The 25,207-nt window shown below is 27.9% G+C and overlaps 4 protein-coding genes across 6 annotated transcripts; all 4 read left to right on the forward strand.

The window, feature by feature from the left end:
* The first annotated feature begins 3,961 nt into the window (after nt 1-3,961).
* Nucleotides 3,962-6,153, forward strand: LOC145763590 (uncharacterized). 2 transcript variants are annotated; one of them, XM_082575065.1, is made up of 6 exons: nt 3,962-4,078; nt 4,198-4,320; nt 4,566-4,685; nt 4,845-4,961; nt 5,417-5,536; nt 6,034-6,153. In XM_082575065.1, the coding sequence occupies exons 1-6, from the start codon at nt 4,009-4,011 to the stop codon at nt 6,042-6,044; spliced, it is 561 nt and encodes a 186-aa protein (XP_082431191.1). In that variant the 5' UTR covers nt 3,962-4,008; the 3' UTR covers nt 6,045-6,153. The 2 variants fall into 2 exon arrangements, with proteins under 2 accessions (XP_082431191.1, XP_082431192.1); XM_082575066.1 differs by having other exon boundaries at nt 4,848-4,961.
* Nucleotides 6,154-8,087: 1,934 nt separating this feature from the next.
* Nucleotides 8,088-10,024, forward strand: LOC145764027 (uncharacterized). The gene is made up of 8 exons (XM_082575597.1): nt 8,088-8,203; nt 8,275-8,394; nt 8,516-8,650; nt 8,722-8,844; nt 8,990-9,109; nt 9,285-9,404; nt 9,579-9,698; nt 9,876-10,024. Exons 1-8 carry the CDS (start codon nt 8,131-8,133, stop codon nt 10,022-10,024), a joined length of 960 nt encoding a protein of 319 aa, XP_082431723.1. The 5' UTR covers nt 8,088-8,130.
* A 3,190-nt stretch (nt 10,025-13,214) lies between these two features.
* LOC145763532 (uncharacterized) lies at nt 13,215-15,832 on the forward strand. Of its 2 annotated transcripts, XM_082574994.1 has the most exons (8): nt 13,215-13,332; nt 13,521-13,637; nt 13,804-13,926; nt 14,101-14,220; nt 14,321-14,446; nt 14,914-14,991; nt 15,145-15,222; nt 15,693-15,832. In XM_082574994.1, the coding sequence occupies exons 1-8, from the start codon at nt 13,260-13,262 to the stop codon at nt 15,707-15,709; spliced, it is 732 nt and encodes a 243-aa protein (XP_082431120.1). In that variant the 5' UTR covers nt 13,215-13,259; the 3' UTR covers nt 15,710-15,832. The 2 variants fall into 2 exon arrangements, with proteins under 2 accessions (XP_082431120.1, XP_082431121.1); XM_082574995.1 differs by lacking the exon at nt 14,914-14,991.
* A 7,287-nt stretch (nt 15,833-23,119) lies between these two features.
* LOC145763598 (uncharacterized) lies at nt 23,120-24,988 on the forward strand. The gene is made up of 5 exons (XM_082575081.1): nt 23,120-23,237; nt 23,333-23,452; nt 23,602-23,847; nt 23,921-24,049; nt 24,854-24,988. Exons 1-5 carry the CDS (start codon nt 23,165-23,167, stop codon nt 24,871-24,873), a joined length of 588 nt encoding a protein of 195 aa, XP_082431207.1. The 5' UTR covers nt 23,120-23,164; the 3' UTR covers nt 24,874-24,988.
* Nucleotides 24,989-25,207: the final 219 nt, after the last annotated feature.

The raw sequence follows: 25,207 nt of genomic DNA on the forward strand, positions 1-25,207 counted from the left end.
AAAAACATTTAGTCTGCTTAAAATTGCATTATTGATACTAAGCCTAAATTATTTTTGGTAAATCCAATCAAAGGTTTTATTTCAACGAATGGTACTACCACATTCCAAAAACTTATTCACAAAGTGTTTCTACTTAAAAATTCTTAGTTCGGTAACTATGTCAAAATTTTCCTCGGCTTATTGGTAAACAAACTTATTTTGAACTACATCAAATAGAACAGAGTGCCAATTAGCCTGGCTTCTAATTCTGGGAGTAGCCGTTGAGTGGCGTGGGCAGTTCGCTTGTAAGAATTACAGAAAAATACTAAACATTCAAGCTTTGAAGTAATATAAGGCCTGCAATTAAGGACTATCTTGATTAAGTTCTTCGTCCTAAAACAATCGCATTTTTGCCAACTTAATTTCTGGTTAATTAAAGTTATATTTGTGTATATGTCTAAGTGTTCACTATTAAAAACGAGTTATTATTAGTAAGTATCGTGATTGGGCACTTAGACGAATTGACATTGATTTGTACTTGCGAGCATTGCAACTTTGAATTTATGTTTTCTTGTAGAGTTTTAATAAAATACAGCTGTTTTTTTGCCGTGTGAACAAAAATTCATTTCCGGAAAACAACATTGCATATTTTCACATGTTAACCTACTGTAGCAATCTAAAAAACTAAAAACCGCAGTTAAGATGCTTTTAGCTTTAAAAATACCAACAAAATGACTTGCATTTATTTCTCTAAAAATATACACTTGTTTTGATGGAAATTCGTGAAAATCTTGGCAATCTTGGATTTAAATAAGCTTTCGTAAAATGCCTGGCCGATGGCATTTTCAGTTCGAACCAATCCAAATCAGTGTTGCAATCTATATTTATAATGCCTGGAAAATTCCAAATTCCGAATAATGCGATTAGGATTATGCGGGTTGCTGCGTTTGTTGTAAGATTTGTTGCTATAAATAAATGTTAATGTTCTTCCTATAGATAAAGCTGGATTACAATTTTAATGCAGCACTGCCAAACAAGGTTATTATAACAATAAACTTAGACCAAATTTTTTTGGTAAAACCGATTTTTAAATCAGAAATTTTTGCGATCGAAATTAAAGCCACTTTAACAACGACTTTGCGTCTCCATATTTTAGAAAATTTTTCATTTTTTCGAAACACTTTTTGATTACAAGAGACGGAATTCTTTTAATTTCCTTTAATCGACGTCTAATTACTTGGAAACACTTGTTATCGACCGTCGTAAATAGATTGTTTACAACTTTGTATGGGAATTTAACTGGAAAAATTTAAAACCTAATTTGTCTGCTCGTGACGTCATGGGCCATACGCATTTGCATTTAAAATTATATTAAAAAAAAAAATTAAAAACAAGAACCTAAAATGTTGTCTGCAAATTTGCAAAAAGGTTTTAAATAAAGCAATTGCCTCAGACGAAATTGTCGACTAAGTCTAAATTAGTAATTACACTGTATTAACGCATACCGGTACGCGTTATTTCTTTGTTATGACTACGTGTAATGATACCAAATTATACTTCAATTAATTCCAAAGCCGTTATTTACATGATCACTAATAAATAAGTTTATTTACATAACTGCAACGTACAGACTTGCACGGTTTAAATTTATTTTTTCGGAAGTCGACTTTCGTGACAGTCGACGTGCAGAAGACGCGGCCTTTTTGTTTTGATTTATTTCAAATTACATTTCGATTGAAATTAATCCATATGTAAAGTATATATACGATCATTTCAGTATCTTGCGGTAACCAGGATTACCATATAGTTAATCAGTGGGCGGTGTCGCGAAAAGTTTCCGTTGCTAATAAGCTTAAACGATCCGGTAATAACTTTGTGATGAAAATAGCGCCATATAGTAGTCAAGGCGTGTCGATACGAAGTAATGCCTAAGGTTGGCTGTACCCAATTCTACTTACTCACGTGTTTATAAATGTGTTCTTTTCTTGTGTATAAATGTTTTCCTCGCCTTTTATATAAATTGAATTAACATTGGATTATGTTTTTTACAGGCGTAATTTATTCTAAAAATATTTATCGCAAGGAAGTCTATAATAACATACCGCGCCTTTATTTGATTTTATAAAGTACCAATTAAAAGAATATTAATTTTTTTATCGACAACGCCTTGGCAAAAAGAAAATCAAGTCGTATATTCTTTTTACGAATATAGAACTAAAGTCATCGTAATAGTGCCTGTAGATATAATTAGTTATCGCGTGATGGATTATTTTTGCCTTCTTTATTTTTTGTTCCTTGTTCTTCGACTGGATTATAGTTACACCACTTAGATTAATTTTATGCACGAAATTTTTCAGATCCGGATAGATAAGCTTTTATTTTATAAAAATTGTTTATATGACTAACCCTTATAATTTCTCAATTCAATAAACTTAAAAAACTTGAACATGGATTTGTTTGAAATTAAGTCATGTGAGGATGTATCATAAAAATCCCGAAGCAAATAATTTACATAAAATAACATAAGTGAAATTGCTTGATGATATAAAAGATTAACTTAGAATATAACACGTCTAAAGTCCACAGACTGCGGTAAGTTTCAAAATCACAAAATCATTATAAAAAACGTGATTTCAAAAATCGATTTTAAAATTAATTAATTAAACATGAGAATTTTGAACTTTTAAAATTTCACATTAATTCTTAATTATCTCAAATAGGAATTCTAATGACCAAATTCTTAGTACAATCAATCAAGAAAATGTCCGAGTTTCGGTTCTTTGTGTGAAAGTACTTTCGATCCCTAATTTAAAATGACGTATATACATTAAAAACATTAGTTAATAAACATAGCCTGTAAATTTATTTTAAAAATCCAGATTAAAGTAAAAGAATGTTGCGGTAATAAGATTTGTTGTGTTTAATAACATGATTTGTTCTATTAATAATTGTTCCTAAATTAGAAACTTTATTACTCAATTGTGCGTTAGTTCAAATATTAAAAACCTAATAATAAAAGCCATACGCTTATTTTTGACGATATCGGTTTAATTGCAGTTTCTTCCGAACTGCAAAATTGCACCAAAAAAAATTAAAAATACCGACGTTAGACTGTGATGTAAATTGCATTAAAAATCCCAAGCGTCTAATTACTTGGCCCGCATGTCGCAATAAACATAATTAACTTTGAGTTTTTTTATTGCAATATTGCAAAACGATAATAGGAATTTAATGTCGAATATTGCCGCTAATTGCTTTTTTGCAGAAAGTGGATTAAGTTTGAATTTTTGAATTTTTTAACTACGTATTTAGACGGGAAATTTTAAGCGGAATTTTCCAAAACAGTTTGAGGTTCTATATGCCTAAACTTTGGATTTAATCTATATTGTTATAAGATTAAGATTTCACATGTATTCTTTATCATTTGTTTTTTGTGTTCACCAGCAACTTGCAATAAATACCTGCGCGAAAATTTCCCGATTTGCATATGCTGAAAGTTTTACTTATTTCACATAATAAAACGTTTATAATATTTCGACCTTGCATAATTTATGTATATTTTGTTTTAAAATAAAACAGACATTTAATTGTGTAGTTGGTTTATCTTAATTGCGCAGTTTTCCATAAATTACAACTGCCTTGCTTATTTTATTCAATTTAACGATCAGCTATGAATCGTGCATAATTTACATAAACAACTCAATTTTAAATAATTAAAAACGTAAAGTTAATTTTTAATCAACACAAGTGCATAATACTTGTTTATTGCAGGCTTATTTTAAATTCTGCGGAATATTTCAATTCCACAAGAACACGATAAAAACCGATTTATTTTTGAACATGATTGTTTTCGACTCTTCGTCCAACTTTTTGCGGGTAATCTTCCTTCGTCTTGTCACAAGATTTGCAGACCACAACTTGGTAAAGTTACAAGATTTCCTCTATAAAAAGCAAGCCAGAATACAATTTATTATCATTATTAGTTTTGAGTTTTTAAAGTCAAACTAAAAAGAAACAAACAACGAAAAGATGAAGCTCTCGCTTGCGATTTTGTTGGTCATGTTTGCTGTAAATGTGTACGCTCAAAGCTACCCTCCAAGTATTTGAATTAATTTTTTTGTAATTTTTTAAAAATTTATTTATTTTGTGGAAATGTTAACCTGTTGCAACTGTTTTATTATTTATTTATTTTTTATTAGCGTTGCATTTTACTTTTAGGACCAAACCCCTGCTATTTTACAAAGTGTCACAAATATGCAACATGTAAATCTTTTGGTCCCCCTTGGAGAGCCAAATGTATATGCAACAAGGGATACTCCGGAAATGGAATTTACTGCAAAAGTATTTTTTATTTTATTGTCAAGTGTTAAAAAAATTTATAAAAAATATTTTTTAACTTTAACACAGTCTTACTTGAATCGTGGTACAATTAGTTAATTTAGAAAATTACAAAATTTGTTTTGTTAATATTCTTCACAACAAAACTTAAAAAAAACTTTGATGTAAACAACAGTTCCAAGATTTTAAAAAAATTGCAATTTTTAAAAGATCAGTTTTTGTAAAAACATTTTTTTTTATTATTTTAGAAATTGATCCATGTCACGGTTTTTATTGCCCACCCTATTCCTCTTGTAAAGTCGTTAACTACAAACCCCAGTGTTTTTGCGATAAGGGGTACAAGAAAAATTCCAAAGGAAAATGCATTAGTAAGATTAATTTCTTCATATTTATAATTTAAACAAAGTATATAAAATAGCAATATTCTTTAAACATTGTTTATTATAAACGCCATCCTAAAGGAATTTTTTTAAGATTCATAAAAGTTTTTAAAAACGGTTTAAAAATATCTTTTTTTAATTTATAAGTAGACCCATGTGATCACATTCATTGCCCTGCCTATTCGTCTTGTAAAATTGTGAAATACAAGCCTCAGTGCATTTGCAATAAGGGATACAAGAAAAATTTCCACGGAGTTTGCATAAGTATATTTGACTTTTGTCACGGGGTATTTAAAATACTGTTTGTCCTCAAGTATAATTAAAATCGTGAGCAAAACTAAAAAAAATTGTAAAATAATGGAACTGCCAATACGCGCCAATTAAACTCAATAACAGTAATTAGTTTAAGTTAAACCCTTAGCCTATGAAAATTGTTTTACTAAAAAGATAATACACAATTTTTGCTTTTAAATTTTATTGTTAATTTAAAATAATATCACTTGAAATCGAATATTTTATCCATTTAAAATGTTTTGCAAATTTTTTAAAAATCTGTTAAAAAATATGTTTAAAAAAATACAAAGACCACTAAAAACCAATATAAAAAAACAAACCTTTGACATGAAAAAAAATATCCTGAGATTAACAAAAAAGCCCATTTTTAAAAGATATTCATTTTTTAGTAACAACAGATTTAAATTTTTTTTTTAATATTTTAGAAATCGATCCATGCCACGGTTTTTATTGCCCACCTTATTCGACTTGTAAAGTCGTGAACTACAAACCCCAGTGTTTTTGCATATGGAGGTACAGGAAAAACTCCAAAAGAGTTTGCATAAGTATATATGACTTGTTCAATATTACACAATTATTTTAATTTGTTTTCCATGGAAATAGCTACTCGTGCTGTAGTAAAAACCATTTTTATTTTGTTTGTAAAATGACGTGACTGCCAGAACGTGCTAATTAAAACTCATTAGCAATCGTTAATTTCAGTTTATTTAAAGCCCTTAGCCTACAATATTGTTTTACTAATGGGATAATATACAGTTTGTGTCAAATCACTTGAAGTCATATGTTTTATCCGTTACACAAGATTAAGGTGTCGAATTTTTTTATCATGATGGCCTTTTATCGTGTTTAATTACTAAATAAATCAATTAATAACATTTTTTCATAGAACATTTTTTTAATACTGTGGCAAAAAAAACAAAAATTGTGATCAACCATTAATAAACAATTTTTATATTTACCATTTATTATATTAAATTAAATTGTGTTATTTTAGATTTTTTTTTAAGATGTGTTTTTTCTAATTTTAATATTTTTTTTTTAGAAAAGTGGTGAATGAAAAATAGAAAAACATTTGTTTCAATGGAGAGCGGGACAAATGTTAATATGTCGAGTATAAATGCTTATATATGTTTATATAATCGGCAATAAAAATAAATAAAAAAATAACTTGTGATTTGTATAACCAGTATCACGCCAGACAGTATAAAAAACGCTTCTTCTCCCTTTATTATTTGCTTACCTGTAATTAAACACGATGTTACAACAAGATAAACTTAAAAGTTATATAATATCATTTCTAAATTTTATTAATCAATCAGAAATTAAATTGTAAAAAAACAAAAATATAAAACTTTAACTAGTCTTACTGGCATTACATTTATATTAGACCAATTTTTAAATGCTTAAATGTCCAACAAGATTTTATAATAAACAAACAAAATATACTTTTTAACCCAGTTTTAAATTGTATATATTAAAATATACATTATACCAAACTTTAAATGTTTAAAATTAGTTTTTTATTTTAAATAAATAAACACACATTTAAATATAATAAACAAAACTTGAACATGAATTTGTTTGAAATTAAGTCATGTGAGAATGTGTCACAAAAATCCCTACGCAAATAAATTACATAAAATAACATAAGTGAAATTGCTTGATGATATAAAAGATAAACCTAAAATAAAACACGTCTAAAGTCCGCATACTGCGGTAAGTTTCAAAATCACAAGATCATTATAAAAAACGTGATTTCAAAAATCGATTTTAAAATTAATTAATTAAACATGAGAATTTTGAACTTTTAAAATTCCACTTTTATACTTAATTATCTTACATAGAAACCTTAATGACCAAATTCTTAGTACAGCTAATTAAAAAAATATTCGAATTTTGATTCTTTGTGTAAAAGTACTTTTGATTTCTAAGTTAAAATTACGTATAGACAAACAACAAACATTTTTTTATAAAAAAACCTGTAAATTTATTTTAAAAATTCAGATTAAAGTAAAAGAATGTTGCGGTAATAAGATTTGTTGTGTTTAATAACATGATTTATTCTATTAATAATTGTTCCTAAATTAGAAACTTTATTACTCAATTGTGCGTTAGTTCAAATATTAAAAACAAATATTTAAACTTTTCAATTTAATTAAACCTAATAATAAAAGCCATACGCTTATTTTTGACGATATCGATTTAATTGCAGTTTCCAGCGAACTGCAAAATTTCATCAAAAATGATATATATTTAACGACTAAATACTTGGCCCGCATGTTTTAATAAACATAATCAACTTTAAGTCACTAATTATAAGATTTTTTATTGCAATATTGCAAAACGATAATAAGAATTTAATATTATATATTGCCGCTAATTGTTTTTTTTGCAAAAAGTGAATTAAGTTTTAATTTTTTTACCGCGTATTTAGACATGACTTTTCAAGCGGAATTTTTTAAACAAGTTGAAGGTTTTATATGCATAAACGTTGGATCTAATCTTTATTGCTACAAGATTCAGATTTAACGTATTTTCTTAATTATTTTTTTTTGTGTTTACCAGCAACCTGCAATAAATGCCTTTTTGCATACGCTAAAATTTTACTTATTTTACACAATCAAACGTTTATAATATTTCTACTTTGAATAATTTATATATATTATGTTTTAAAATAAAACAAACCTTTAATTGTGTAGTTGGTTTATCTTAATTGCGCAGTTTTACATAAATTACAATTGCGTTGCTTATTTTATTTAATTTACCCAACGATCAATTAGGAATCGTGCATAATTTACATAAACAACCCAATTTTAAATAATTAAAAAATTAAAGGTAATTTTTTAATCAACACAAGTGCATAATACTTGTTTATTGCAGGCTTATTTCAAATTCTGCGGAATATTTCAAATCCACAAGAACACGATAAAAACCGATTTATTTTTGAACATGATTGTTTTTTGATTCTTTGTCCAGATTTTTGCGTTTGATCTTTCTTAGTCTTGTCATTAGATTTACAAACCACAACTTGGTAAATTTACAAAATTTTCTCTATAAAAAGTAAGCCAGGCTACACTTTATTATCATTATTAGTTTTGAGTTTTTAAAGTCAAACTAAGAAGAAACAAACAACGAAAAGATGAAGCTCTCGCTTGCAATTTTGTTGGTTATGTTTGCTGTGAATGTGTACGCATCTGAAGACGACCATCCAGGTATTTGACTTTTTTGTATTTTTGGAATTTATTTACTTTGTGCTTATGTTAACCTGTTGCAACCGTTTTAGTTCCGGTGAATCCATGCCATACAGTCAGATGCTCGCCTTATGCTAAGTGTATTGTTCGTTACGGCCGAGCTCAGTGTGTCTGCAATGATCACTACGTGGGAAACGGTTACACATGCACCCGTGAGTGTTATCAGTAACAATAAATTTGCCTCTTTTAACATCAATTTTAAAATAGTATTAAATAAACTTATAAAAGATATTTATTTTTTTATGTTATTTTAGCATTGATTTATTTTTCTAGCCAAACCCACCAGGCCACACAACCCTTGTTATCCTAGCCCATGCCATCGAACTTACGGAATTTGCAAAGTTGTCAACTACAAGGCAAAATGTAGTTGTAAGTCTGGGTATAAGGGAGACGGATACACGTGCAAAAGTAAGTAACCAGTCAGTATAATTTATTTTAAATGAAAAAATTTTTTAAACTTGATTGCGTTTTACTTCAAGAACAAGACCCCTGCCATTTAAAAAGGTGTCACAAATATGCAACATGTAAATCTTTTGGTTTCCCTTGGATAGCCAAGTGTATATGCAACAAGGGATACTCTGGAAATGGAATTTACTGCAAAAGTATTTTTTTTATTGTCAAGACCAATAAATAGCAATATAAAATAAAAAAAAAGCTTTGACGTAAAAGTTCTAAGATTAACAAAAAGGTTACCATTTTTAAATGACGCTTATTTTTTTGTAAAAACAGTTTTTTTTATTATTTTAGAAATTGATCCATGTGACGGGTTTGATTGCCCACTCTATTCCTCTTGTAAAGTCGTTAACTACAAACCTCAGTGTTTTTGCGATAAGGGATACAAGAAAAATTCCAAAGGAAAATGCATTGGTAAGCATCATTTTTTAAAGGCTGTTAAAATATTACTAAGACCACTAAAAACCAATATAAAAAAAACAAACCTTTGACAAGAAAAATATCCTGAGATTAACCAAAAAACCCATTTTTAAAAGATATTCATTTTTTAGTAACAACAGATTTAAAATTATTTTTTTTAATATTTTAGAAATCGATCCATGTGACGGTTTCTATTGCCCATCCTATTCCTCTTGTAAAGTCGTGAACTACAAACCCCAGTGTTTTTGCGATAAGGGATACAAGAAAAATTCCAAAGGAAAATGCATTGGTAAGCATCATTTTTTAAAATGCTTTTAAAAATTACTATGACCAATAAAAACCAATTTAAAAAAAACAACCCTTTGACATGAAAAAAATATCCTGAGATTAACAAGTCCCATTTTTAAAAGATATTCATTTTTTAGTAACAACAGATTTAAAATTTTTTTTTTTAATATTTTAGAAATCGATCCATGTGACGGTTTCTATTGCCCATCCTATTCCTCTTGTAAAGTCGTGAACTACAAACCCCAGTGTTTTTGCGATAAGGGATACAAGAAAAATTCCAAAGGAAAATGCATTGGTAAGCATCATTTTTTAAAATGTTTTTAAAAATTACTGTGACCAATAAAAACTAATATAAAAAAACAAACCTTTGACATGAAAAAAATATCCCGAGATTAATAAAAAAGCACACTTTTAAAAGATATTCATTGTTTAGTAACAACAGATTTAAAAATTATTTTTTTTAATATTTTAGAAATCGATTCATGTGACGGTTTCTATTGCCCATCCTATTCCTCTTGTAAAGTCGTGAACTACAAACCCCGGTGTTTTTGCGATAAGGGATACAAAAAAAATTCCAAAGGAAAATGCATTGGTAAGCATCATTTTTTAAAATGCTTTTAAAAATTACTATGACCAATAAAAACCAATTTAAAAAAAACAACCCTTTGACATGAAAAAAATATTCTGAGATTAACAAGTCCCATTTTTAAAAGATATTCATTTTTTAGTAACAACAGATTTAAAATTTTTTTTTTTAATATTTTAGAAATCGATCCATGTGACGGTTTCTATTGCCCATCCTATTCCTCTTGTAAAGTCGTGAACTACAAACCCCAGTGTTTTTGCGATAAGGGATACAAGAAAAATTCCAAAGGAAAATGCATTGGTAAGCATCATTTTTTAAAATGCTTTTAAAAATTACTATGACCAATAAAAACTAATATAAAAAAACAAACCTTTGACATGAAAAAAAAATCTCCCGAGATTAACAAAAAAGCACACTTTTAAAAGATATTCATTTTTTAGTAACAACAGATTTAAAAATTTTTTTTTTTAATATTTTAGAAATCGATCCATGCCACGGTTTTTATTGCCCACCTTATTCGACTTGTAAAGTCGTGAACTACAAGCCTAAGTGCTTTTGCATATGGAGGTACAGGAAAAACTCCAAAGGAGTTTGCATAAGTATATATGACTTGTTCAATTTTACACAATTATTTTAATTTGTTTTCCATGGAAATAGCTACTCGTGCTGTAGTAAAAACCATTTTTATTTTGTTTGTAAAATGACGTGACTGCCAGAACGTGCTAATTAAAACTCATTAGCAATCGTTAATTTCAGTTTATTTAAAGCCCTTAGCCTACAATATTGTTTTACTAATGAGATAATATACAGTTTGTGTCAAATCACTTGAAGTCATATGTTTTATCCGTTACACAAGATTAAGGTGTCGAATTTTTTTATCATGATGGCCTTTTATCGGGTTTAATTACTAAATAAATCAATTAATAACATTTTTTCATAAAACATTTTTTTAATACTGTGGCAAAAAAAACAAAAATTGTGATCAACCATTAATAAACAATTTTTATATTTACCATTTATTATATTAAATTAAATTGTGTTATTTTTGATGTTTGTTTTAACATGTGTTTTTTTCTAATTTTAATATTTTTTTTTTAGAAAAGTGGTGAATGAGGAATAGAAAAACATTTGTTTCAACGGGGAGCGAGACAAATGTTAATAAGTCGAGTATAAATGCTTATATATGTTTATATAATCGGCAATAAAAATAAATAAAAAAAAAAACTTGTGATTTGTATAACCAGTATCACGCCAGACAGTATAAAAAACGCTTCTTCTCCCTTTATTATTTGCTTACTTGTAATTAAACACGATGTTACAACAAGATAAACTTAAAAGTTATATAATATCATTTCTTAAATTTTATTAATCAATCAGAAATTAAATTGTAAAAAAACAAAAATATAAAATTTTAACTAGTCTTACTGGTATTACATTTATATTAGACCAACTTTTAAATGCTTAAATGTCCAACAAGATTCTATAATAAACAAACAAAATATACTTTTTAACCCAGTTTTAAATTGTATATATTAAAAGATACATTATCCCAAACTTTAAATGTTTAAAATTAGTTTTTTATTTTAAATAAATAAACACACATTTAAATATAATAAACAAAACTTGAACATGAATTTATTTGAAATTAAGTCATGTGAGAATGTGTCACAAAAATCCCTACGCAAATAATTAACATAAAATAACATAAGTGAAATTGCTTGATGATATAAAAAATAAACTTAAAATATAACACGTCTAAAGTCCGCATACTGCGGTAAGTTTTAAAATCACAAGATCATTATAAAAAACGTGATATTAAAAATCAATTTTAAAATTAATTAATTAAACATGAGAATTTTGAACTTTTAAAATTCCACATTTATTCTTAATTATTTTAAATAGAAATTCTAATGACCAAATTCTTAGTACAACCAATTAAGAAAATATTCGAGTTTCGGTCCTTTGTGTAAAAGGACTTTTGATTCTTAAGTTAAAAATTACGTATAGACAAACAGCAAACATAAGTCAATAAACGTAGCCTGTAAATTTATTTTAAAAATTCAGATGAAAGTAAAAGAATGTTGCGGTAATAAGTTTGTTGTGTTTAATAACATGATTTATTCTATTAATAATTGTTCCTAAATTAGAAACTGTACACACAATTGTTCGTTAATTTAAATATTAAAAACAAATATTTCAACGTTTTAATGTAATAAAGCCTAATAAAAAAGTCGCTTATTTTTGACAATATCGATTTAATTGCGGTTTCTAGCAAACTGCAAATTTGCACAAAAAAAAATTAAAAATAGTTTTTATACCGACGTCAGACTGTGATGTAAATTGCATTAAATATCCCAATATATATATATAGCGACTAATTACCGCATGCTGCATTAAACATAATTAACTTTGAGTCATTAACTATGAGTTTTTTTATTGCAGTATTGCAAAACGATAATAGGAATTTAATATTAAATATTGCCGCTAATTGCTTTTTTACAGAAAATAAATTAAGTTTAAATTTTTAAATTTTTCACGTCGTTATATAGACGAAAAATTTTAAGCGGAATTTTCCAAAACAGTTTGAGGTTTTATATGCATAAACGTTGGATCTAATCTTTATTTTTACAAGATTTACACTTTACGTGTTTTCTTAAACATTTGTTTTTTGTGTTTACCATCAACCCGCAATAAATACCTGCGCGAAAATTTCCCGATTTGCATAAGCTAAAATTATTACTTACTTCACATAATAGAACGTTTATAATAATTCTACTTTGCATAATTTATGTATATTCTGTTTTTAAACAGAACAAAGCTTTAATTGTGTAGTTGATTTATCTTAATTGCGCAGTTTACATAAAATACAGTTGTATTGCATTTTTATTTAATTTACCTTTAGAATCAATTTAGAATCGTGCATAATTTACATAAACAACACAATTTCAAATAATTAAAAAATTAAACGTAACTTTTAATCAACACAAGTGCATAATACTTGTTTATTGCAGGCTTATTTTAAAACCTGTAAAGTATTTTAATTCCACAAGAACACGATAAAAACAGATTTATTTTTGAACATGATTGTTTTTCGATTCTTTGTTGAAAGAATTGCGTTTAATGTTGCTGCGTCATGTCACGAGATTTGCAAACCACAACTTGGTAAAGTTACAAGATTTTCTCTATAAAAAGGAAGCTAACCCACACTTTATTATCATTATTAGTCTTGAGTTTTTAAAGTCAAACTAAGAAGAAAAGAACAACGAAAAGATGAAGTTCTCGCTTGCGATTTTGTTGGTCATGTTTGCTGTGAACGTGTACGCATCTCAAGTCCACCATCCAAGTATTTGAATTAATTTTTTTTTAATTATAAATATTACGTGTATTTTTTTAAATTATTTACTTTGTGGTAATGTTAACCAGTTGCAACGGTTTTAGTTGATCCATGTCGTACAACAGGATGCTTGGCTTATGCAAAGTTCGTTATTCTTTTTTTTAAATTTTTTTAACAGCATTGCATTTTACTTTTAGGGCCGAACCGATGCCATAATAAGTGTCACGGATATGCAACATGTAAATTTAATTTTTATGGGGTAGCCAAGTGCGTATGCAACAAGGGATACTCCGGAACTGGAATTAACTGCAAAAGTATATTTTATTTTATTGTCAGTTATTGAAAAAAGATATAAAAAATATTTCAATTTTAACTTCCACATAGCCTTACTTAAATCGTGGTACTATTAGTTAGTTTAAAAATTTGCAACTTTTTTTCTTAATATTGCCCACAATAAAACTTGTAATTTATTTTTCTTAGAAACTGACCCATGTGCTCACCAAAAATGCCCCCTGTACTCGATTTGCCAATCGAAAGGTTACTCGCGTTACCAATGCGTTTGCAACAAGGGATACAAGAAAAATATTTACGGAAAATGCATAAGTAAGCATAATTTTTTTAAATATGCCATTAAAAGAGTTTTAGAATCAATAAATAGCTATAATTTAATAAAAAACACTTTAGGTATAAAAAAAAATTCTAAGATTGGCAAAAAAGTTTTTTTTTAAATAATGTTCATTTTTTTGTAAAAACAAGTGATGTTTTTTATTAATTTAGAAATCAATCAATGTCACGGTCACTGGTGCCCACTCTATTCCTCTTGTAAAGTCGTAAACTACAAACCCCAGTGTTTTTGTGATAAGGGATACAAAAAAAATTTTCACGGAGTTTGCACAAGTAAATATGACTTTTGCAATTTTCACTTTATTTTAGATTTATTGTTTTTTTCTTAACATTAGGTCTGCAAAAATTAGCTTTAAATCACTTTTTTGCTTAGAATTTTCACCTTGCCACCCTCCATGCCATTATAATGCCAAATGCGTCTCCCGATATATCTTGATCTTTAGACAAAACTTCTGCGTTTGCAAACCGGGCTTCCATGGAAATGGATACTTGTGCAATGGTAAAACTTATTTTAAATTTTTTAGTTTTTTAGTTTTGGATTTTTTACTAAACAGTATTTTACTTAAAAAAACGTTGTTAATTAAAAGAAAAAAATTAAAGTTCACTAAAATTTCTTTTTGTGATCTGTTATAAAACAGTTAAATTTATTGCCAATACGCGCCAATTAAAATTTATTAGCAATAATTAGTTTCAGTTAAACCCTAAGCCTACGAAATTGTTTTACTAATGAGATAATACACAGTTTGTGCTATAAAAATTTAATTAAAAATAACATCACTTTAAATTAAACATTTTTATCCGTTTTGAAATGTTTTGCAAGTTAAAAAAAACTGTTAAAAATTTATTAAGACCAATAAATAACAATATGAAAAAAAAAAATCTTCGACATGAAAAATATCCCGAAATTAACAAAAAAGTCCATTTTTTAAATACGTTCAAGTTTAAAATATATTTGTATTATTTTAGAAATCAATTCATGCCACGGTCACTATTGCCCACCCCATTCAATTTGTAAAGTCGTGAACTACAAGCCTGTTTGCTTAAGTATGTTCTAAATCGTAAAATAGTGTTTGCTCAAACATATTTAAAATCGAAAATTAAACTAAACATATTTGTATGATGAAGTAACTGCCAATACGTGCCAATTACAACTCATTAGCAATACCTAAATTTAATATACATTTTTTTTCATTTTAGAAATCGACCCATGTCACGGTCATCATTGTCCATACCATTCAACTTGTAAAGTCGTGAACTACAAGCCTGTTTGCTCAAGTATGTTCTAAATCGTAAAATAATATAGGATTAAGTAGATTTAAAATCGTAAGTTAAACTACACATTTTTATAAAGTGCTGCTACTACGTTACGTCATGCCAATTAAAACTCATTAGCAAGGGGTTAATTTCAATTTATTTAAAGCCCTTAGCCTACAAAATTGTTTTACTAATAGGATAATATACAGTTTGTGCTGTTAGATCAAATCACTTGAAGTCATATGTTTTATCGGTTACACACGATTAAGATGTCGTAATTTTAATATTACAATGAACATTTACCGGTTTTAATAGGTAAAAAAATTAAACACCAACATTTTTTTAAGACTGTCGCAAAAAAACATTAGTTGTGATCAACCATTAATAAACAATTTTTACCTTTAACATTTTTCATTTTAATTAAATTGTGTTATTTTCGATGTTGCTTATTTTAACATGTGTTTCTTATTTTAATACTTGTTTTATTTTAGCTCCGTTTGCCAAGTAAATGAAGAATAGAAAAACTATTGCTCGAACGGGGAACGGAACAAATGTTAATATGTCATTATTCTTTATTGTATAAAAGCTTATATCAAGAAAATATATTCACCAATAAAAGATAAACAAAAAATAAACTTGTGATTTATATAAAACCAGTATTATGCTAGACAGTATAAAAAAATATAATTGGACATAGAGTTAAAAAGTAGACGCTTTTAAGAAAAAAAAAGCTGGTAGAACGGATTTCAAAAAACAAAAATAAATGAAAAGGTGATATAATTTTTTAATAATAAAAAACGATAATAATAATAATTTGATACCGAATGCTGCAGGTTATTGCTTTATTGCACAAAGTAAATTAAGATCGAATTTTTGCATTTTTACCGCGTATTTAAACAACAAATTTAAAGCGAATTTCCCAAACCAGTTTGAGGTTTTATATGCATAAACGTTATTGTTACAAGATTCAGACCTAACATGTTTTCTTTATTGTTTGTTTTTTGTGTTTACTAGCAATCTGCAATAAATACCTGCTTGAAAATTTCCCGTTTTACATAAGCGGAAATTTTGACTTATTTCACATAATCAAACGTTTATAATAATTCTACTTTGCATAATTTATAAATATTCTGTTTTAAATATAACAAACATTGAATTGTGCAGTTAGTTTATCTTAATCGCGCAGTTTTACATAAATTATAATTGTGTTTTTTTTATAAGAATAACGTAATGATTAATTTAAAATCGAGCAGAATTTTAAAGGTAATTTTAATCAACACGAGTGCATAATACTTGTTTATTGCAGGCATATTTAAATTCTGCAAAATATTTCAATTTCACAAGAACACGATAAAAACCAATTTTTTTTGAACATGATTGATTTCGAAATTTTTGCGTTTAATCTTCATTTGTTATGTCACGAGATTTGCAAACCATAACTTGGTCAAGTTACAAGATTTTTTCTATAAAAAGCAAGCCAGACTACACTTTGTCATCATTATTAGTTTTGAGTTTTTAAAGTCAATCTAAGAAGAAACGAACAACGAAAAGATGAAGCTCTCGCTTGCGATTTTGTTGATCATGTTTGCTGTGGATGTGTACGCATCTCGAATCTATAATCCAAGTATTTGACTTTTTTTAAATTTTTAAATATTTTGTTATTTTTTAAGGAATTTATCTTCTATGTGCTAATGTTAACCTCTTGCAACTGCTTTAGGTTATGTGAATTCATGCCATACACTCAGATGCTCGCCTTATGCTAGGTGCTCTTTTCGTTACGGCCGAGCTCAGTGTGTCTGCAATAATCACTACACTGGAAGCGGCTTCACATGCATCCGTGAATGAAACAAAAAAAAATTAATTTATTGTTACAATTTTAAAATAACATTTTACAACTTTATTAAAGATGATAAATTTAATTCTAACAAAAATAATTGTGATTTTATTTTTAATTTTATATTAGCATTAATTTATTTTTTTAGCCAATCCCGGTTTTAGCAGACCCGGTTTTAGCAGACCCGGTTTTGGCAGACCCGGTTTTGGTAGACCCGGTTTTGGCAGTCCCGGGTTTGGTTCGGCCAGACCCATCAGGCCACATAACCCATGCTATCCTAGCCCATGCCATCATACTTACGGCATTTGCACCGTTTATAACTACAAAGCAAAATGCAGTTGTAAGTCTGGATATTGGGGAGACGGATACACGTGCAAAAGTAGGTTAAAGCACAGTATAACATTTTTTTTAAATTATAGAAAATTTATTATTTTTAGAAATTGACCCATGTGCTCACCAAAAATGCCCCCCGTACTCGGTTTGCGAATCCAAAGGTTACTCGGGTTACCAGTGCGTTTGTAATAAGAGATACAAAAAAAATATTTACGGAAAATGCATAAGTAAGCATTATTCTTTTATAAGCTGTTAAAAATTACTAAGACCAATAAATAACTATATCAAATAAAAAACTATTCGTATAAAAAAAAATATCCCGAGATTAATAAAAAAGTCCCATTATTAAAAAGGTGTTCTTTTAAAAACAGATTTAAATTTTTTTTTTTTATTATTTTAGAAATCGATCCATGTGACGGTTTCTATTGCCCACCCTATTCATCTTGTAAAGTCGTTAACTACAAACCCCAGTGTTTTTGCGATAAGAGATACAAGAAAAATTACTACGGAAAATGCATAAGTAAGAACTCTTTTTATATGCTGTTAAAAAATGTTTAAGATTAATAAGCTATATCAAATAAAAAAAAACGGTATGAAAAAAAATTATTTTCGTGATAAAAAAATACTACAGTTTTAAAAGACGTTCATATTTTCTGTAAAAACAGGTCAGGTTTTTAATTTTTTTTTTAAATAATTTACTTTGTGGTAATGTTAACCTGTTGCAACTGTTTTAGTTCCGGTGAATCCGTGTGATACAGCAGGATGCTCGCCCTATGCTAAGTGCTCTGTTCGTTACAACCGAGCTCAGTGTGTCTGTAATAATAACTACACTGGAAACGGTTCCACATGCACTCGTAAGTGTTAACAGTAACAATAAATTTGCAATTTTTTTTTACAACAATTTTAATATAATATTAAATAAACTTATAGGAGATCTGCTTTTTTGATCTTATTTTGCCATTAATTTATTTTTGTAGCCACACCCAAACCCACCAGGTCGAATAACCCATGTTATCCTAGCCCATGCCACCGTTTTTACGGGAATTGCACAGTTGATAACAATACGCCAAGATGTAGTTGTAAGTCTGGATATAGGGGAGACGGATACACGTGCAGAAGTAAGTTAAGGCACGGTAAAAACTTTTCTAAAAATTCGAAAGTTTTTTAACAGAATTGTATTTTACTTTTAGGAGAAAACCCCTGCCATTTTAAAAGATGTCACAAATATGCAACATGTAAATCATTTGGTTTTCTTTGGAAAGCCAGGTGTGTTTGCAACAAGGGATACTTCGGATATGGATTTTACTGCAGAAGTATTTTTAATTATATTGTCAGTTATTAAAAAATATATAAATAATATTTTAATTTCAACTTTAACATAGTCTTACTTAAATCGTAGTACCATTGGTTATGGTTTAAAAATTTTAATTTTTTTTTAGTTAATATTGCTCACAATAAAATTTATAAAACATTTTTTTAGAAATTGACCCATGTACCCACCAAAAATGCCCCCTGTACTCGGTTTGCCAATCGAGAGGTCACTCGGGTTACCAGTGCGTTTGCAATAAGGGATACAAGAAAAATTCTTGCGGAAAATGCATAAGTACGCATCTTTTTTATATGATGTTAAAAAATTCCTAAGACCAATAAATGGCAATATAAAAAAAACATTAGAACGAAAACGAAATATTTCCGTGATAAAAAAATGTTACAGTTTTAAAATACGTTCATTTTCCCTGTAAAAACAGACCAGGTAATTGAGTTAATTTTTTTTATGTAAATTTCAAATATTATATAATTTTTTTAAAATTAATTTACTCTGTGGTAATGTTAACCTTTTGCAACTGTTTTAGCTGATCCATGCTATTCAGCCAGATGCTCGCCTTATGCTAAGTGCTCTGTTAATCACGCCCTAGCACAATGCGTCTGCAATGATACCTACACTTGTAACTGTTCCACATGCACCCGTGAGTGTTAACAGTAACAACAAATTTTCTTTTATTTTAACAACAATTTTAAAATAATAATAAATAAACTTATAAAAGATAGGCGTAGTGATTTTTTAAAGTTATTTTAACATTAATTTATTTTTCTAGCTATACCCACCCCCATCAGTCCACATAGCCCTTGCAATCGTACCCACAGTATTTGCAAAGATGTTAACCACACGGCAAAATGTAGTTGCAAGTCTGGATATAGAGGAGATGGATACACGTGCAAAAGTAAGTTAAAGCACAGTATAATTTTTCTAAAAATTGGTGATTTGCCAATCGAAAGGTTACTAGGGTTGCCTTTGCAACATAGGTTTGCCTTTGCAACATAGGGTACAAGAAAAATATTAACGAAAAATGCATAAGTAGGCATCTTTTTTTAAATGTTGTAAAAAATCCCAAGACCAATCAATGGCTATATAAAATAAAAAAACAAACCTTTGATATAAAAAAAAATCCAAGATTAACAAAATAGTTACAATTTTTAAAAGATGTTTAATTTATAAAAACAAATGATGTTTTATTAATTTAGAAATCGATCCATGTCACGGTCACTGGTGCCCACTCTATTCGTCTTGTAAAGTCGTAAACTACAAACCCCAGTGTTTTTGCGATAAGGGATACGAAAAAAATTTTCACGGAAATTGCAACAGTAAGCCCAATTTTCAATACTTAGAATTTAACAAAATACATAAAATAACAATTTAATAAAAAATAAACTTTATGTATGCATTCTCAACTATTTAAACATTATTTTAATTAAACGTCACTCTCAAAAATTATTTTTTTTCAAATTCATAAAAAAGTAATAAGTTTTTTTCTAAGTTTTCAAAACGGTTTAAAAAGATTCTTTTTTAATTTAGAAATCAATCAATGTCACGGTCACTGGTGCCCACTCTATTCCTCTTGTAAAGTCGTAAACTACAAACCCCAGTGTTTTTGTGATAAGGGATACAAAAAAAATTTTCACGGAGTTTGCACAAGTAAATATGACTTTCGCAATTTTTACTTTATTTTAGATTTATTGTTATCTGCTTAACATTAGGTCTGCAAAAATTAACTTTAAATTACTTTTTTGCTTAGAATTTTCACCTTGCCACCCTCCATGCCATTATAATGCAAAATGCGTCTCCCGACATATCTTGATCTTTAGACAAAACTTCTGCGTTTGCAAAACAGGATTTCATGGAAATGGATACTCGTGCAAAGGTAAAACTTATTTTTAATTTTTTAGCATTTTATTTTTAGATTTTTTACTAAACAGTTCGTTAAAAAAACGAACAGTGTATTTTACTTAAAAAACGTTGTAAATTAAAAGAAAAAATTTAAAGTTCACTAAAATTTCTTTTTGTGATCTGTTATGAAACAGTTAAATTTATTGCCAATACGCGCCAATTTGTGCTGTTGAAGTTTAATTTAAAATAATATCAATTTAAATTAAATATTTTATCCGTAAATGTTTTGCAAATTTAAAAGAAAATTACTAAGACCAATAACTAGCAATATAAAAAACAAACCTTTGACTTAAAAAAAATATCCTGATATTAACAAAAAAGTCCCATTTTTTAAAAGATGGTTATTTTTCAGTAAAAACAAATTTAAAATTTATATTTTTTTAATTTTAGAAATCAATCTATGTCTTGGTCATCATTGTCCATACCATTCGACTTGTAAAGTCGTGAACTACAAGCCTGTTTGCTTAAGTATGTTTGAAATCGTAAAATAATATATAATGAAGTATATTTAAAATCGTAAGTTAAACTACACATATTTATAAAATGACGTAACTGCTACTACGTGCCAATTAAACATCATTAGCAATGGGTAATTTCAGTTTATTTAAAGCCCTTAGCCTACAAAATTGTTTTACTAATGAGATAATAAACATTTTTCTGTTTAGTCAAATTACTAAATCAAATATTTTATCCGTTACACACGATTAAGATGTCGTAATTTTAATATCACAATGAACATTTACCGGTTTTAATAGGTAAAAAAATTAAACACCAACATTTTTTTAAGACTGTCGCAAAAAAACATTAGTTGTGATCAACCATTAATAAACAATTTTTACCTTTAACATTTGTCATTTTAATTAAATTGTGTTATTTTCGATGTTGCTTATTTTAACATGTTTTTTTTATTTTAATACTTGTTTTATTTTAGCTCCGTTCGCCAAGTAAATGAAGAATAGAAAAACTATTGCTCGAACGGGGAACGGAACAAATGTTAATATGTCATTATTCTTTATTGTATAAAAGCTTATATCAAGAAAATATATTCAGCAATAAAATGCAATAAAAAAAATTGTGATTTTCATTTAACCGTATCACGCTAGACAGTATAAAAAAGTTTATAATTGCGAAAGGAGTTAAAACGGAGACGCTGAGTCTATTGAAAAAAAAATAATAAGCGAATTTAAATTGGATTAAATTGATAAATAAAATATGGTTCAAAATCATTTGATTATTAACAACATACATTTTAATAGCTTAATAAATTAAAGTTTAAATTTGACTTAATTAAATATATCAAATGAATAAATAAAATATTGCGTTTTAATTATTAGACAAAACAGTCACCTCTCTTTATTATTTGCTTAATAGTAATTTAACAACGATGTTACAACAAGATATACTTAAATGTTATATAATATCATTTCTTCAATTTCATTAATCAATCAGAAATATAATTGTGATAAACAAAAAAGGGTAAAATTTTAACTTATTTTACTCTTATTGGTATTACATATACATTAGATCAACTTTTAAATGCGTAAAAATAAATTGTAATTTTTAATAAACAAACAAGATTTTATATAAAATAAACAAACAAAAAATGAATTTTTAACCCAGTTTCAAATTGTTAATTTCAGAAAATACATTATACCAAATTTTAAAAGCTTAAAATTTTTTTTTTTATTTTTAATAAATAAACAAGCATTTAAATACAATAAACAAACCAAAATTTATTTTTTAAATTTATATTTAAGCTATTTATATAATAATAAAACAAAAATGGAAAGTGGATATATTTTTGCAATTGTAAAAACGGTAAGTTTAAATTTTTGCATCTTTTACCGCGTGTTTGCACACCAAATTTAAAGCAAAATTTTTTAAACCAGTTTGAGGTTTTATTTGCATAAACTTTGGATCTAATCTATATTGTTATACAATTCAGACTTAATGTGTTTTCTTAATAACTTGTTTTTTGTGTTTACCAGCAACCTGCAATAAATATCTGCGCGGAAATTTTTAGATTTGCAAGCGCTGTGTTTGCATATCAGTAAAGTTTTAAATTTTTACATAACCAAAAGTTTTTATTATTTTTACTTTGCATAAGTTATAGATATTTTGTTTATCAATACAACAAACCCTTAATTGTGTAGTTAGTTTATTTTAATTGCACAGTTTTACATAAATTACAATTTGTGTTGTGTTTCTTTTTTATTAGATTTACCTGATGATCAATATATAGTTTAGTCTTTTTTATGGACAACATGATAATAAATAATCAAAAAATTAAAGGTTATGCATTTATTTAACTTGTTTAATGCAGACTCGATCCTGCGGAAAAAATTTTAATTCCGCAAGAGCACAAGAAAAACCAGTTTATTTTAAACATGATTATTTTTGAATCTTCGTCTGAACTTTTAAACTTCCTGCCTCTTGTCACGAGATTTGCAAACCACAACTTGGTAAAGTTACAAGATTTTTTCTATAAAAAGGAAGCTAACCCACACTTTATTATCATTATTAGTCTTGAGTTTTTAAAGTCAAACTAAGAAGAAACGAACAACGAAAAGATGAAGCTCTCGCTTGCGATTTTGTTGGCCATGTTTGCTGTGAATGTGTACGCATCTCAAATTTATAATCCAAGTATTTGACTTTTTTTTTAATTTTTGAATATTTTGTTATTTTTTAAGGAATTTATCTTCTATGTGCTAATGTTAACCTCTTGCAACTTTTTTTAGTTCAGGTAAATTCATGCCATACACTCAGATGCCCGCCTTATGCTAGGTGCTCTGTTCGTTACGGCCGAGCTCAGTGTGTCTGCAATGATCACTACATAGGAAACGGCTTCACGTGCATCCGTAAGTGAAACAATGAAGTTTTTTTAATTTATTATTACAATTTTGAAATAACATTTTACAACTTTATTAAAGATGATAAAAATTAATTCTAACAAAAAAAATTGTAATTTTATTTTTGATTTTATATTAGCATTAATTTATTTTTTTAGCCAATCCCGGTTTTGGCAGACCCGGTTTTGGCAGACCCGGTTTTGGCAGACCCGGTTTTGGCAGACCCGGTTTTGGCAGACCCGGTTTTGGTAGACCCGGTTTTGGTTCGGCCAGACCCATCAGGCCACATAACCCATGCTATCCTAGCCCATGCCACCATACTTACGGCATTTGCACAGTTGTCAACTACAAGGCAAAATGTAGTTGTAAGTCTGGATATAGGGGAGACGGATACACGTGCAAAAGTAAGTAAACGCACAATATATAATTTTTCTAAAAATTAAAAAAATTTTCAACAACATGGCATTTTACTTTCAGAACAAGACTTTTGTCATTTTCAAAGATGTCACCAATATGCAACATGTAGATCCTTTGGTTTTCATGGGGGAGCCAGGTGTGTATGCAACCAAGGATATCTCGGAACTGGAATTTACTGCAAAAAAATAGGTTATTTTCATTTTATAGTCGATTATTAAAAAAAAATTATTTAAAATATTTTTTTAAATTAAACACCGCTTTGAAATAGTAAACTACAACCCTCCATGTATTTGCAATTACAAATACAATAAAATGCCACGGACTTTTTATCAGTATACAGTAACGTTAAATTTTTTTAAAGTACTGTCAGAATTCAAAGGAATTTTTTTTAGGCTTGGATTCATTTTTTTACATTAGGTCCACAAAAATTATGTTTAAATCATTTTTGTAGCCATTCCATTTTAATGCTAAATTCGTCCTCGACATGGGTCGTTATTTGAAGGAAACATCTGCGTTCGCAAACGGGCTTCAATGGCAACAGCTACACGTGCAGCAGTAAAATTTTGACAGATTTTTTTTTACATTTTAACAAACAAACAAAATTTCTTTGCGCTAATTAAAAAATATTTAATCACATGATTTTTTTAGGAGATAAAATGCTCTGTTAGGTATATTTAGAAGAGTTAATCCGAACATATTTACGTGGTCGCCAACACGTGGTAATTTAACTTATTTGGAGCCCTTGGCCCTCGAACACGTTTCACCAATAAGATAATACACAGTTTGTTCTGCTAAAGTTTATTGTTCATTCAAGATAACAACACCCTAAGCCATACATTATTTACAACACGCAATTAGAAGACAAATATCTTAAATTTTCGCAATGGCCTAATTTACAGAATTTAATTTAATTAGTTATTAAATTAGTACCATAATATTTTTACTGTGGAAAATAACATTAGATCTGATTAATCATTAATACCTGATTTTTAGGTGTTTTTTTTCTTGGGTAAATTGAGAATAGAAAACTATTTGGTCGGGGAGCGAAACAACTGTTAATATGTTATCTCGACTTATATATTGACGCTTATATATATATGAATTATGTAATCACCAATAAAAAATAAATAAAAAAATAAACTTGTGATTTGTATAACCAGTATTACGCTAAAGGCAGTACATAGAATTCAAAATTAATTTTCTTTTTTTACATAACATAGCCTGTAACGATGACTTTTTAGCATATTTTATAATGTTTTCTTTTTTTGACTTTATTTTAGAGTTAAAATTTTACATATCTCGCATGTGACCCCAAGCGGAAAAAGTAACGCATAAAAACTTTATAAT

Source organism: Corella eumyota, chromosome 1, assembly GCF_963082875.1.
Source record: "Corella eumyota chromosome 1, kaCorEumy4.1, whole genome shotgun sequence".
Taxonomy (NCBI): Eukaryota; Metazoa; Chordata; class Ascidiacea; order Phlebobranchia; family Corellidae; genus Corella; species Corella eumyota.